Source organism: Lepus europaeus, chromosome 3 (assembly GCF_033115175.1).
Source record: "Lepus europaeus isolate LE1 chromosome 3, mLepTim1.pri, whole genome shotgun sequence".
Taxonomy (NCBI): Eukaryota; Metazoa; Chordata; class Mammalia; order Lagomorpha; family Leporidae; genus Lepus; species Lepus europaeus.
This window is the reverse complement of record NC_084829.1, coordinates 43517940-43531386: the sequence shown is the minus strand read 5'-3', so window position 1 is coordinate 43531386 and position 13447 is coordinate 43517940. Positions and strand designations below refer to the sequence as shown.

The window sequence follows — 13447 nt, the reverse complement described above, 5'->3', positions numbered from 1 at the left end:
TCCTTGGGCCTCTGCACCCGTGTGGGAGACCCGGAAGAAGCTCCTGGCTCCCAGCTTCAGATTGGTGCAGCTTCAGCCATTACAGCCAACTGGGGAGTGAACCAGTGGATAGAAGATTCTCTCTCTCTCTCTCTCTGCCTCTCCTTCTCGCTGTGTGTAACTCTGACTTTCAGATAAATAAATAAATCTTAAAAAAAAAAAAAGATTTATTTTATTTATTTGAAAGGCAGAGTTTCAGCAGAGAGAGGGAGACAGAGAAGTCCTTCATCTGCTGGTTCATTCCCCAGATGTCTGCAAAGCTGGGGATGTGCTAGGCTGAAGCCAGGAACTTCTGGATCTCCCAACATGGGTGTGGGAACCCAGGCATTTGAGTCGTCCTCCACTGCTTAGGAAAGGTGCATTAGCAGGGAGCTGGATCGGAAGTGGAACTGTCAGGACTCCAACCAGCTCCCACGTGGGATGCTGGTGTTGCAGGCAGCAGATTAACCCACCATGCCATCATACCTCACCCCACCCCCCACCCCCAAAATCCTTTCTTATATAGAAAAGAAACTGTTAGGGTTTGGATCCCATTCCAGAGATTACATCTGACTGCTTGTTTCATTAGCGTGTGGTCAATGGTGAGCTGTCATTACTGATGTGTACTGTACTACAGGCAATTTGAAAGCACTATAGAGATTTATTTCTATGAAAAATAGAGTCAATAACTGCTTAGGCTAAGCACTATTACTTTTTTTTTTTTTTTTTTTTTTTTTTAGCTTTATTTATTTAGGGGCCGGTGCTGTGGCACAGCCGGTTAAAGTGGTGGCTTGCAGTGCCGGCATCCCTTATGGGCACTGGTTCAAGTACCAGCTGCTCCTCTTCTGATCCAGCTCTTTGCTATGGCCTGGGAAAGCAGTAGAGGATGGCCCAGATCCTTGGGCCCCTGCACCTGTGTAGGAGACCCAGAAGAAGCTCCTGGCTTCTGGCTTCGGATGGGCTCAGCTCTGGCCATTGCAGTCATTTGGGGAGTGAACCAGTGGATGGAATACCTCTGTCTCTCTCTCTTTGGCTCTCCCTCTCTCTGTAACTCTGTCTTTCTAAACTTTTTAAAAAATTTATTTATTTATTTGAAAGTCAGAGAGAAAATTACACAGAGAGAGGAGAGGCAGAGAGAGAGAGAGAGAGAGGTCATCCATCCGCTGGTTCACTCCCCAATTGGCCGCAGTGGCTGGAGCTGTGCTGATCTGAAGCCAGGAACCAGGAGATTCCTCCGGGTCTGCCCATGTGATTGCAGGAGCTTAAGGACTTGAGCCATTTTCTGTTGCTTTCCCAGGCCATGGCAGAGAGCTGTGTCAGAAGTGGATCAGCCTGGGCTTGAACCAGCACCCATATGGGATGCCAGCACTGCAGGTGGCAGCCTTACCTGCTACGCCACAGCACTGGCCCCATAAGCACTATTACTTGGTTATATAGAATCTAAATCCTGAACTGAAGTTTTCTTTCTTTTTTTTTTTTTTTTTTGCCTTTAGTTTCTGCGATCTTCAACTCAGATGACTTGGGGTGCCCTCTTCAGGCATGAGATCCTATCTCGTGATCCTTTGCTGTTAGCAATAATACCAAAATATCTTCGTGCTTCTATGACTAACTTGGTCAAGGTATATAATGGGAATCTAAACATATGGAATGTAGGTGAATACACATAATGATACTGTTTTTGATTGGCATCATTAATAGCCCTTTCTTAATCACTAAGAACCCTTCCTTAAACATTATTCTCATTTTCTTTAGGAAAAATAATCTGCTGGTTATTGTAGATAATAGATAAATCTACTTATTTTGGAGCACTTAGATATCAAGTACTGGGCTAAGTGCTAGGAAAAGAGCAGTGACTGTGCAATATGATAATGCTATTCAGGGATTAAAGTTATGTTTTAGAAGTATGTAGGAGCATGAAATCCAGAAGTTTCCAGAAGGTGGCATTAACTGAGTACTTGTTTCCGAAGGTCCAGTGAGGAGAAGGCAGATAAGAAGGGAGTAAGAGTGGAATCACAGATTGCCCACTACCTCAGTAGAGAATTGCTTGTGAGTTCTCAGATCTGTTAAGAGGTCTTACAGCAGACATATTTTTTTTATTCATTTATTTGAGAGACAAAGGGCTCTCATCCACTGGTTCGCTCTCCAAATGTCTACAACAGTCCTGGACCAGGAGTGGAATCTGGGGGCCAGGAACTCTATATAGGTCTCCCACATGGGTGGTAGGAACTCCGCTGCTTGAGCCATCACTGCTGTTTCCCACATCAGCAGGAAGCTGGAGACAGGAGTCAGAGCTGAGTGGTGAACCCCGGTACTCTGATGTGGACTCGGGAATCTTAACCCATGTCTTAACTACTAGGCCGAATGCCTGCCCTACTGACGGATTCTTGGTCTTGATTTGTAAAGTCAGAGAATGAGACCTATTCAGGAGTTCCCTTATTTGCTCAAGGAATTCACTTAGCACATAAAACATATGTGTTGTAATTTTCTGCCATGGTCTTCAATCCTTTTTTGTGTAAAACATAAAATGTTCCATGTTTGTTCCATATTCATTCAGTGAAGCAATTAGTCCAATTTTTTTCTTCCTTATTGTGTATTGAATTACCACTTAGTTTTGGGACATCTTTATATTCATATACCCTAAATAAGTTCCAGAATCTAAGGAACCTGAACAAGGGTACCAACTAAAAGTGTTCTTTTTTCTATCACTTTTCTACACTTTCAAGAATATTGGAAGCAAACTGTAGACTTGGGCAGAGCAGAAGTAGTAATTATTATAAAATATCTCCTGTAAACCCTTAACTCTTCTTCAATTAACCAGAGTGTTTGAGCTCCTGAAGCTTATGCACTCTTTTAGTGGGCTCCATTTTCATCCCCTACCCCGATTATCTTTCTTGTTCCAGATGGGCTTTCCTTCTAAAACAGACAACCCTAGCTGTGAATATTCTCGGTTCGATTTTGACAGTGATGAAGACTTCAATGCTTTCTTCAACTGTAAGTGACACTAGCCTGGCATTTCTCCCAGCAGTCGCAACATGACATCCAGTGTTATGAATCGTGAATGTGACACTTTTTTTTAAGATTGAGTTATTTATTTGAAAGTCACAGTTACAGGGAGAGGAAGAGAGAGAGAATGAGAGAGATCTTCATCCACTGGTTCATTCCCCAAGTGGCTGCAATGGCTAGGGCTGAGCCAGGCTGAAGTCAGGAGCCAGGAGCAGCTTCTTCAGGTCTCCCATCCAGGTGCAGGGATGCAAACACTTAGGCCACCTTCCGCTGCTTTCCCAGGCCGTAAGCAGGGAGCTGGATCAGAAATGGAGCAGCTGCGATTATGAACGGGTGCCCATATGGGATGCCAGTGTCATAAGTAACGGCTTTACTCACTATGCCACAGCGCTGGCCCCCCAAAACTTGGGATTCTTACTAAAGATCCCCAAATGTGGATTGCAGCCTGCTTAAGTTTAGTTTCCCATTGTAGGAGGATGCTTGGCCTGCATTCCAGGCATACTGAGTTCTCTATACCATAGACAGAAAGATGCACCCACAGCCTTTGAATGTTGAATTGTTCACATACTTGTACATTCAGGTTTTTTTAAGATTTATTTACTTATTTGGAAGTCAGATTTACAGGCAGAGAGAGAGAAAGATCTTCCATCTGCTGGTTCATTTCCCAAATGGCTTCAGCGGCCACTAGGCCAGAGCCAGGAGCCAGGAGCTTCTTTGGGTCTCCCACATGGGTGCAGGGGCCCAAGCACTTGGGCCATCTTCTGCTGCTTTCCCATGCACATTATCAGGAAGCTGGATTGGAAATAGAGCAGCCAGGACTTGAACCAGTGCCCATATGGGATGCTGGTACTGCAGACAGCACTTTACTGCTACGCCACAGCGCTGGCCTCACATTTTACCATGTGGTTCTTTCTTCCCAAAGAGTGGGGAAAATGCATTATATGCTAATATCCTCTTTGATTCAGTAACCTGATTTAATTTTTAAAAATTTTAAATAACACCTTATTGAGATAAAGTTCATTTAACATAAAAATTCATCTGATTATAACAATTCAGTAATTTTTAATATTTTTACAGAATAGTGCAATCACTGGTGCAAATTGATTTTAGGCATTTTCATTACCCCAAAAAGAACCCGTTTACCTATTAAGGTTTATCCCCTATTCCCTTCACCTGTCACAGCCCTGGGCAGCCAGTAATCTCATTTCTGTTTCTGTTTTGCCTTTGAAGAATATATCATATAAATGGAATCATACAGTATGAGTCATTTTTTACTGCCTTCTTTTACTTAGCCTAATGTTTTTAAGATTTATCCATGTTGCAGCATGTATCGATACTTTATTTCTGTTTACTGGTAATAATATTCCATTGTGTAGCTATACTTTTTATTCATCAGTTGATGAAAATTTGAATAATTCCCACTTTTAGCTATTATGAATAATGGTATTTGTGTACAAGTCTTACAAAGATATACTTACTTATTAAAAGGCAGTGTTATAGAGAGGGGAGGAGACAGAGATTTCTATCTTCTGGTTCCCTTCCAAAACAGCTGGGGCTGGGCCAGGCCAAAGCCAGAGAAGCCTGGAATTCCATCTAGGTCTCCCATGTTGGTGCAGGGGCCTAAGCACTTGGGCTGTTTCTGCTGCTTTCCCAGGTGCATTAGCAGGGAGCTGAATCTGAAGCAGAGCAGCCCAGACTTGAAACGACACTGGGTTGCCAGTGTCACTGGTGGCAGCTTAACCTGCGGCGCCACAATGCCAGCTCCTATGTAAGTGTATGTGAACTGAGACTGTCTTGGGTATGTAACTAGGAGCTGAATTGCTGGGTAATACAGCAGTTCCATGTTTAATATTTTTGAGGAATTTCCAGACTTTTTGATGACCACTGTACCATTTTACATTCCTACCAACATGATTTCCTTTGAATTCCCACAGAAATGGGAGACTATTTTTAGTTGACTTCTCAAAGGATCTAGCTGTTAAAAAGCTTCCAGAGATGATTCACTTGTGAACATGAATTCATTAGCTCAACAAAACATTATTGAACAGTTAGATTGAAAACACAAGTCTGCATGACAGTTGCTTCAAAAGCCTGCCCCTGTGATGGATAAATGAAGCAGCAGCAAGTTCCTGTTATATGTCAGTTACTGATTCACGCCATTCCCTTGGCAGCCTCCCGGGCCCAGCAAGGAGAAGTGATGAGGTTGGCGTGTCGTTTGGATCCCAAGACCAGCTTCCAGATGGCTGGGGAGTGGCTAAGGTATCAGCTGTCAACTTCTGTTGATGCTGGATCCATAAACTGTAAGTTTTTTTTATTATTGAGTATTAGTGAAGTATTACATCAAAATTACACATAGGGTATAAACTTGAGCCACACCTCAGAGCAGTGTACTAACACTGTTCAAAAATATCTTTACTCACTGCCTAATTCCATCCTAGGCAATGAAGATTTTCATTTGTTGACACAGAGAAGGCAGATAGTAACCTATTATGAAATTGGTGTAAATTAGGGAAAATCCATGGTCTCTTGTAAGCTTTGCTCATTTTTCTTTTCTAACAAAATCAGTAATTTATTGTTTTGCTTCATCACTTCAGGCAGTATTAAAAAATTGTCTGGATCTAACTTTTAAAATCTTTTCAGCCAAGTTCTTCCATGACACTATTGCTGAATTCAGAAAGACTCTCCTATGAGGTATAACAGGAACTGTACAGGGACTTCCCATATCACCTAGCCATCTCAAAGCCCTTTTTGTATAAAATCAAACTTCCCTCTACCCAAATGCATTGGCCAGTTAGCTTCTCCGAACTCTGTATCTTCTCTCCCTTGTGTGTGATCAGATTAATAAAGTGGGAAAGGGAGAATTAACCAGTGTTTAGTCATTGCATTAGTAAAGCTCCATGCTGATGGTCTGTTTCCATGTACACTAATTACCTAACATCCATGACATTTAACATTCAATTGCATTTACATTTGATGCCGAAGGTCTCTGACATGTGGTAACTTGAAAGTTTGAAGAGGTCCACATTTATTAGTCCAAGATGAGCCTGTAAATGGGAGTATTATATTGAAAGCAAGAGAGGACAATTCATAAATCCTTTTGCCTGTGCCTTGTTGTTTGAGTGATGTACTTTGATGACATTTGTGGACTATGAACAAGGCACAGGTCTCTAGATGTAGGTCTTAGGATTGTCACGAAGCTATTGAATGTGAAGAAGTGTTCTGTGTCTTACATTATGTCCTTGTTGGAAGAGTTTTCGTGTTCTCAAATAGTTTAATTTTTTAGATTTTTGTGGACAGTTTATAAAAGGGAGATACTAATTTCATTTATCAGATACCTCTAATGGGCCTGCCACTGTTTGGTGCTTTAATGCATATTCTCATTCAATATTCAGATTAGTTTCACAAGCAAGGCTCGTAGAGCTGAACTGAGAAAGGTCATTGTTGGAGATGGAGGCAGGGTGAGAACTTCCCTGCTCTGCCTTCAGCATGCATGGTCTTTTTGCCCAAGTGAGAGAGGTTAGATGACCATGTCTCTGAGGCCCTACTGCCTGTCTGTGTCTCCTGTGATCCTACAGTGCTGATAAGTGTTTGTGTGTGTTTCAAAAGCCTGTTCTACAGCTGGAACCCCGGAAGGAGGCCTCTGCTCCATCTTCTCACCTTCATTCGTGCAGTGGGAAGCCATGACCTTTTTTTTGGAAAGTGTAATCAATCAGATGTTTCGAACACTAGATAAAGAAGTAAGTAACCCTCTCCTGTGCTGACTGCATAATGATTTGGATTTTTTTTTAACTGCTAGAGGGATCAGAAATCCATGGATGTGCATCTAATGGAAGAGAACACTGATGTAGAGGTTAAATAGACTACTAGTAAACAGCAGCGCTAGGACCAGAACCCAGGCCTCTCTAGCTCCAGGCCTCCAACATGGGCGGCCTCTTTAAGGGCATGAGAGAGTGAGTCCACGAGTACACAGGAGCCACAGGTGGGATCACTGTTGCAGGGAGGACAGTGATGGAGACTGTGAGCTGGATAATCTTAAGATATGCTCGCTGTCACACATCCTCTTCTGTTTTAATGTCAGGTGAACCAGAATATTCATGTCAGCTGATGAGTTTCTGCTGAATAATACTAAATAGGTCTTCTTTTTCTATGCTTCATGTCACCTATCACCCTTCCCCTAGGACATTACCTGACATGTAGCTGTAATTGATTGGATGGTAGCACACACCTCTCTAAGCTGCTAGATTAAAATGTTTTCATTGCAGCTCGCCTTGGGCTGGTTGCATCTTGGTGTGGTCTAGGGTAGTTGTGAAAAGGATTTCTATGTCTCCTGAAGATAAATTAGCTCTAGTGCTTTTTCTGAGGAGTGGCAAGCTAACAAACGAGATCTCAAGATAATTGATTTTATCTGCTTTTATATTTATTCACTTCAATCTGAAATGGTGTCATTCTGTACTTCCCCACAAATCTGTGTGAGTAACCCTGCTTGGATTCAGCACTTAGCGCTTTTACAGGTTGAGATGGTACTTATCTAATAGAAAAGTGGCAAACCAAGAACCCCCTACCATGAGAGAAATGGATCTGCTCTTTTCTTTAAATTGATACCTTGAATAGATCCAAATGTGGATATGATCTTGCTTGAAAGCAAGAGAATGAAATGGTCAGGGATTGCTGTGTACTTAAATCTTTAAGATGTACAAAAGACAGTATTTCAGAAAAGGAAGGTACTGTGTGGATTGTACACTCAGTTTTACAATAAACTTTGAATTTGAGTGAAATGTAGTCAAAATAGCAAACAATGGTTGGTTAAAAAACTAGCCCCCACAAAAGTTTAAAAAGATGTGTGGGCTAGGGGAACACGTAAGGCGACAGATTATGTTAGAAATGTGGCAGAAGTCACCAAGTGCTACAGAGAGAAACAAGCAGAACCAAGTTCTTCTTTTCGCAGGCCAGATCTGGGTGCTAGTGTTTCGCCTTGTTAATGATTAAATCCCTTGACACACAAACCCATTTCTTTTTTCTTCACCAAGAAATCGGTCACCATAAAGCATCTCTAAGTTAGAAAGATGAGTGTTTGGTGAATATGCATGTGCACATGATGAAATTACCCACTTGCTGGTTGATGGAGGCTTTCTATCCACTGGTTCACTCCCTAAATGGCTGCAATGGCTGGAGCTGAACCAATCCAAAACCAGGAGCCTGGAGCCTCTTCTAGGTCTCCCACAAGGCAGGGAGGAACCCAAGGACCCAGGCCATCTTCCACTGCTTTTCTAGGCCACAACAGAGAACTAGATTAGAAGTGGAGCAGCTAGAACTCGAACCGGTGCCCATGTGGTATGCTGACACTGTAGGCAGCAGCTTTACCTGCTGTGCCACAGCACCAGCTCCACCAACTAACTTTTTATCATGTTTATGTTCCCTTTGGCTAAAAAGGTTAAAAAATGCTCATCTATAGTAGCATTAGCTGAGCTTGTATTTCTAGTAGTATCAGATAATTTTATTGGGTAGGGCTTTGCTTTCACAGTGGATTAATGTAGGGAATAATTTCAGAGGGAAAAACTATCACATTTTAAAGAAGATGAGGGTTGACTATTAAAGAAGATGGGGTTGATTATCCCCAGATAGTAAACTATAAAGCCTATGGTATTTTAAAGCAGTATAGTACTGGCAAAATAGCCTAGAAACAACCTAGAACATAAGGGAAGGAGCTTCAACTATTCATGCGAAAGGCATACTATGAAAAAATTATGCATGAGTCTCAAAAAATTTTTGCACTAGGGGTAGTTATTTGGGTCATTGGTTGTCAGTCAGGCACCTGCATCCCTTATTGCAGTGCCCAGGTTAGAAGTGAGGTGCCGCTCTCTATTCCAGTTTCTTGCTAATGCACACCTGGGAGGTAGTAGGTGATGGTTTCCTTAGCTGGGTTCTTTTTTTTTTTTTTTTGACAGGCAGAGTTAGACAGTGAGGGAGAGAGACAGAGACAAAGGTCTTCCTTCTGTTGGTTCACCTTCCAAATGGCCGCTACAGCCGGCACGCTGCACCGATTTGAAGCCAGGAGCCAGGTGCTTCCTCCTGGTGTCCCATGCAGGCGCAGGGCTGAAGGACCTGGGCCATCCTCCACTGCCCTCCCGGGCCACAGCAGAGAGCTGGACTGGAAGAGGAGCAACTGAGACAGAATCCAGTGCCCCGACTGGGACTAGAACCCGGGGTGCCAGAACCGCAGGCAGAGGATTAGCCTAGTGAGCCATGCCGCTGGCCTTTAGTTGGGTTTTGATACATGGTAGACCTGGAATGAGTTCCAGGCTCCCAGCATCAGCCTGGACCAGCTATGGCTATTGTAGGCATTTGGAGAATGAGCCAACAGATGTGATCTCTCTCTTTCTCTTTGCCTTTCAAATAAGTAAGAAGAAAAAGTTTAACACCAAGATATATTTAAAAATTGTATACCAAAATAAACTTACCTTTTAAAATTCCATTTTCCATGAACTTTTTGAAGTATGTACATGTTCCAAAGAAATCAAGAAAGATTGGATTACTTAATAAGTGGCATTAAAGAATACCAACTGTTTGGGGAAGGGTCTCATGTTGGGGGAGGGAAGCAGGGGAATGACAAAAAAAGTAATGACCAAAGATATTAGTGGTTTTAACTACATAGTTTTGCTTTTTAGAAGTTTATTTGTTTGAAAGGCACAGTTATGGAGGAGGGGGACAGAGACAGAGAGAGAGATTCCATCTTCTGGTTCACCCCCCAAATGGCCAAATGGCCAGGGCTGGGCCAGTCTGAAGCCAGGAGCTTCATCTAGATCTCCCACGTGGGTGCAGGGGCCCAAGTACTTGGGCCACCTTCCACTGCTTTCCCAGGTGCATTAGCAGGGATCTGGATTGGAAGTGGAGCAGTGAGACTTGAACCTGCACCTGTATGGAATGTCGACACTATGGGCAGAGGCTTAACCTTCTAAGCCACAGCGCCAGACCCAACTATGTAGTTTTTTGTTTTGTTTTGTTTTTAAAAGATTTATTTTATTTATTTGACAGAGTACTAGAGAAGGAGAGAGATCTTCCAGCTGCTGGTTCACTCTTCGAATGGCCAAAATAGCCAGAGCTGGTCCAGGCCAAAACCAAGAGCCCAGAACTCCACCCAGGTCTCCTTCATTGATTACAGGGGCCTAATTACTTGGTGGTCTTCTACTACCTTTCCAGACACACTAGTAGGCAGCTGGATCTGAAGCCGAGGAGCTGGACTTGACCTGACACTCCAGTATGAAATGCAAGTGTCCTAAGTGGTAGCCTAACCTGCTGTACCACAGTGCCAGCCCTCAGCAAAACACATTTTTAAACTTATAAAATGGGCCGGCACTGTAGCTCACTAGGTTAATCCTCCGCCTGCGGCGCCGGCATCCCATATGGGCTCTGGGTTCTAGTCCCGGTTGCTCCTCTTCCAGTCCAGCTCTCTGCTGTGGCCCGGGAGGGCAGTGGAGGATGGCCCACTGGGAGACCAGGAGGAAGCACGTGGGTCCTGGCTTCGGATCGGCACAGCGCACCAGCTGTAGCGGCCATTTGGGAAATGAACCAATGAAAGGAAGACCTTTCTCTCTAGCTCACTCTTTCACTGTCTAACTCTGTCAAATAAAAAAATAAAATTAAACTTATAAAACAACTTTAGAAGGGAAGCCAACAATAGTATTTGTTATAAATATGGATGGCATTAATATCCTTAATATAAAAAATTAGTGTCTCTTAAACGTTGCCTATATAGTTGACATCACAACTTTGAAGAATAATTTGATAATGTCTAGTTGAGCATACTAAACCTTTCTACCCATCAGTTCTACTTCTGAGTGTATATTTCAAGAAACCTTTCATATGTACAGAGACACTAATATTCATAGAAGCTTCGTGTGTTAAGCAAATGGAAAAAACTTACCAACAGATGAGTTGAGATTAAAATGCAGATTGAGATGTAGAGCAATGAAAATAGGGCTATACTGTGATTACAAGTGATTCTCATAAACATAATCTTGATCCAAAACAACAACCTATAAGTAAATATGAACCCTGTTCACCAAGATAGTGCTTGCCTCTGGCACTAAAAAGCAGTCCATGTATGCACAAGGAGCATCAGCTGTATCAGTTACATTGTGTTTCTCAAGTGGACATTCTGTGTTTATACCAATTGTTGGGGGGTGGGGGGACTTTATTTATTTGGAAAGAATTACAGAGGGAGAGAAAGAGAGAGCTTCTATTCACTGGTTCATTCTCCAGATGGCTGCAACAGCATCATATGGGATGCCGGTGTCCACAGGCAGCACTTCTGTCTGCTTTGTCACAACACAGGCTCCTGTAGCTTAGCTTAGCTCTGCTCTGCTCTTTTCTTTTAAGGGTTTATTTATTTACTTGAAAGTCAGCATTAGAGAGAGGGTGAGACAGAATAAGAGATCTTTCATCTGCTGGTTCACTTCCCAGGTAGCTGCAATGGCCAGGTCTGGGCCAGGCCAAAGCCAGGAGCTAGAAAATTCATCCAGTTCTCCCATATGCGTGATAGAGGCCCAAACTCTTGGGCCATTTTTGCTGCTTTTCCCAGTCCATTAGCAGGGAGCTGGATTGGAAGTGGATCAGCTGGGACCTGAACTGGTGCCTGTATGGGTTGCTGACATTGTAGACAGCAATTTTACTCGATACACTACTGTGCTGGCACTATTTTATTATTTTTTTGTTTTATTTAAGAGATCTTCCCATCCATTCATTTACTTTCCAAGTGCCAGCAAGTTCTAGGGTTGGTCTAGGTTGAAGCCAGGCACCAGAAGCTCATGTGGTAGCAAGGACCTAAGTACTTAAGCTATTACAGCTGCCTCTCAGGGAACCACGTTAGCAGGAACCTGGGTTAGAAGTAGTGGTAGGACTAGAATCCAAGCAATCTGAGATGTGGATTTCCCAAACAGAATCTTTACCACTCCCCATCAAATACCCTCCCCATATGTGTTTACATATCTTAAAGTTTCACAATAAATTTTTTCTATTGTTAAGAAAAGCCCTAGAACCTATTGGGGAAATAAACAAAAGATATAACCAGATAATGTATAGAATAGAAACTAAGGAAGCTAATAAGTACAAAAACATTTTCAACCTCATTAGTGATTAAAGAAATGCAAATTTAAATAAGCTTTTATTTTTCATTAATTTAATGAATAAGGAAATGCTTTAGAGAATATCACTCTGTGCTCTGAGAACATGGGAAGAAGGACACGTTGGATATAGAATCAGTTGCTAGAGCCTGTAAAGAAAAAAGAAAAAAGGGGCCAGCACTGCAATGCCAGCATCCATATGGGTGCTGGTTCGTGTCCCAGCTGTTCCCTTTCCAATCCAGCTCCCTGCTGATGGCCTTGGAAAAGCAGCAGAAAAGGGCCCAAGCACTTAGGCCTACTACCTATGTGGGAGACCTGGAAGAAGCTCCTGGCTCCTGGCTTTGGCCTGGCCCAGCCCCAGCCATTGGTGGACATCTGGGAAATGAACCAATGGATGGAAGATCCCTCTCTGTCCACCCCTTCTCGGTCCCTCTCCCTCTCTATTGCTCTGAAGTGACCTAGAGGTGTTCATGCCTTTGTGCCCTGCAGTTCCAGTATTCCTAAAAGTTTCTTAGTCAAATGGAATCATTGAAAATGTAAACAGAAGAGTTTTTTGGTAGCTGTGTCTCGCAGCGTTGTCTGGAAACAGTCTCAACTGCTAGTAGTGGGAAATGCTGCATCCCTGCTATGGTGCTTTGTCATATCATTTGTGAGAAATTATGGTAGCATCAGGTGCCGTTTAGGAGTTCAGAGTTACAAAGTGGTGTTATGAAACCATATATGCAACCATATTATGTATTTATAAGTTCTAAAGGAAATTTAGCAAAAGAGATTGTCTCTGAGTAGTGGCAGCCGCATCAACCTCCTTTTTGTTTTATAGGAAATTCCTGTTAATGATGGGGTAGAGCTGTTGCAAATGGTCCTGAACTTTGACACCAAGGATCCCCTCATTCTGTCCTGTGTCCTCACTAATGTCTCAGCACTCTTCCCGTTTGTCACCTACAGACCAGAGTTCCTGCCCCAGGTCTTTTCTAAGGTAAAGTCCATCTCCTTTGTAAATTTTATTTTATTTTATTTTATTTCTTGTAACTGTTTTGAAAGTATATGAGGCAGTATTTGCTCAGTACTTTCTGTGGATCAGGCACCATGCTAGGGCCTTACACTATGGGAAGAAGTGTCTTACCTGTGTGGCATTGCAATTAGTAGACTTGCACACTGGGAAATTGAAGAGGAGGGTATCAGACTATCCTGTCAGACAGGGAGAGGGTTTTATCTTATCTTTTTAATTAATTTATTTGAGAGATAGACAAGTACAAACTTAGCAAGCAAGCTCCTATCCATTGGTTCACTCCCTCAAATGCCTGCAA

At 42.7% G+C, this 13447-nt stretch overlaps 1 protein-coding gene across 2 annotated transcripts in view; it reads left to right on the top strand.

The window, feature by feature from the left end:
* The window catches only part of XPO5 (exportin 5), a 51584-nt gene that overhangs the window by 15502 nt on the left and 22635 nt on the right, over positions 1 to 13447 (top strand). For both annotated transcript variants that reach the window (XM_062186175.1, XM_062186174.1), the window contains 5 exons: positions 1512 to 1637; positions 2919 to 3009; positions 5193 to 5321; positions 6628 to 6758; positions 12961 to 13116. In XM_062186175.1, coding sequence (XP_062042159.1) covers positions 1512 to 1637; positions 2919 to 3009; positions 5193 to 5321; positions 6628 to 6758; positions 12961 to 13116 — 633 coding nt within the window. The remainder of the gene's footprint in view (positions 1 to 1511; positions 1638 to 2918; positions 3010 to 5192; positions 5322 to 6627; positions 6759 to 12960; positions 13117 to 13447) is intronic.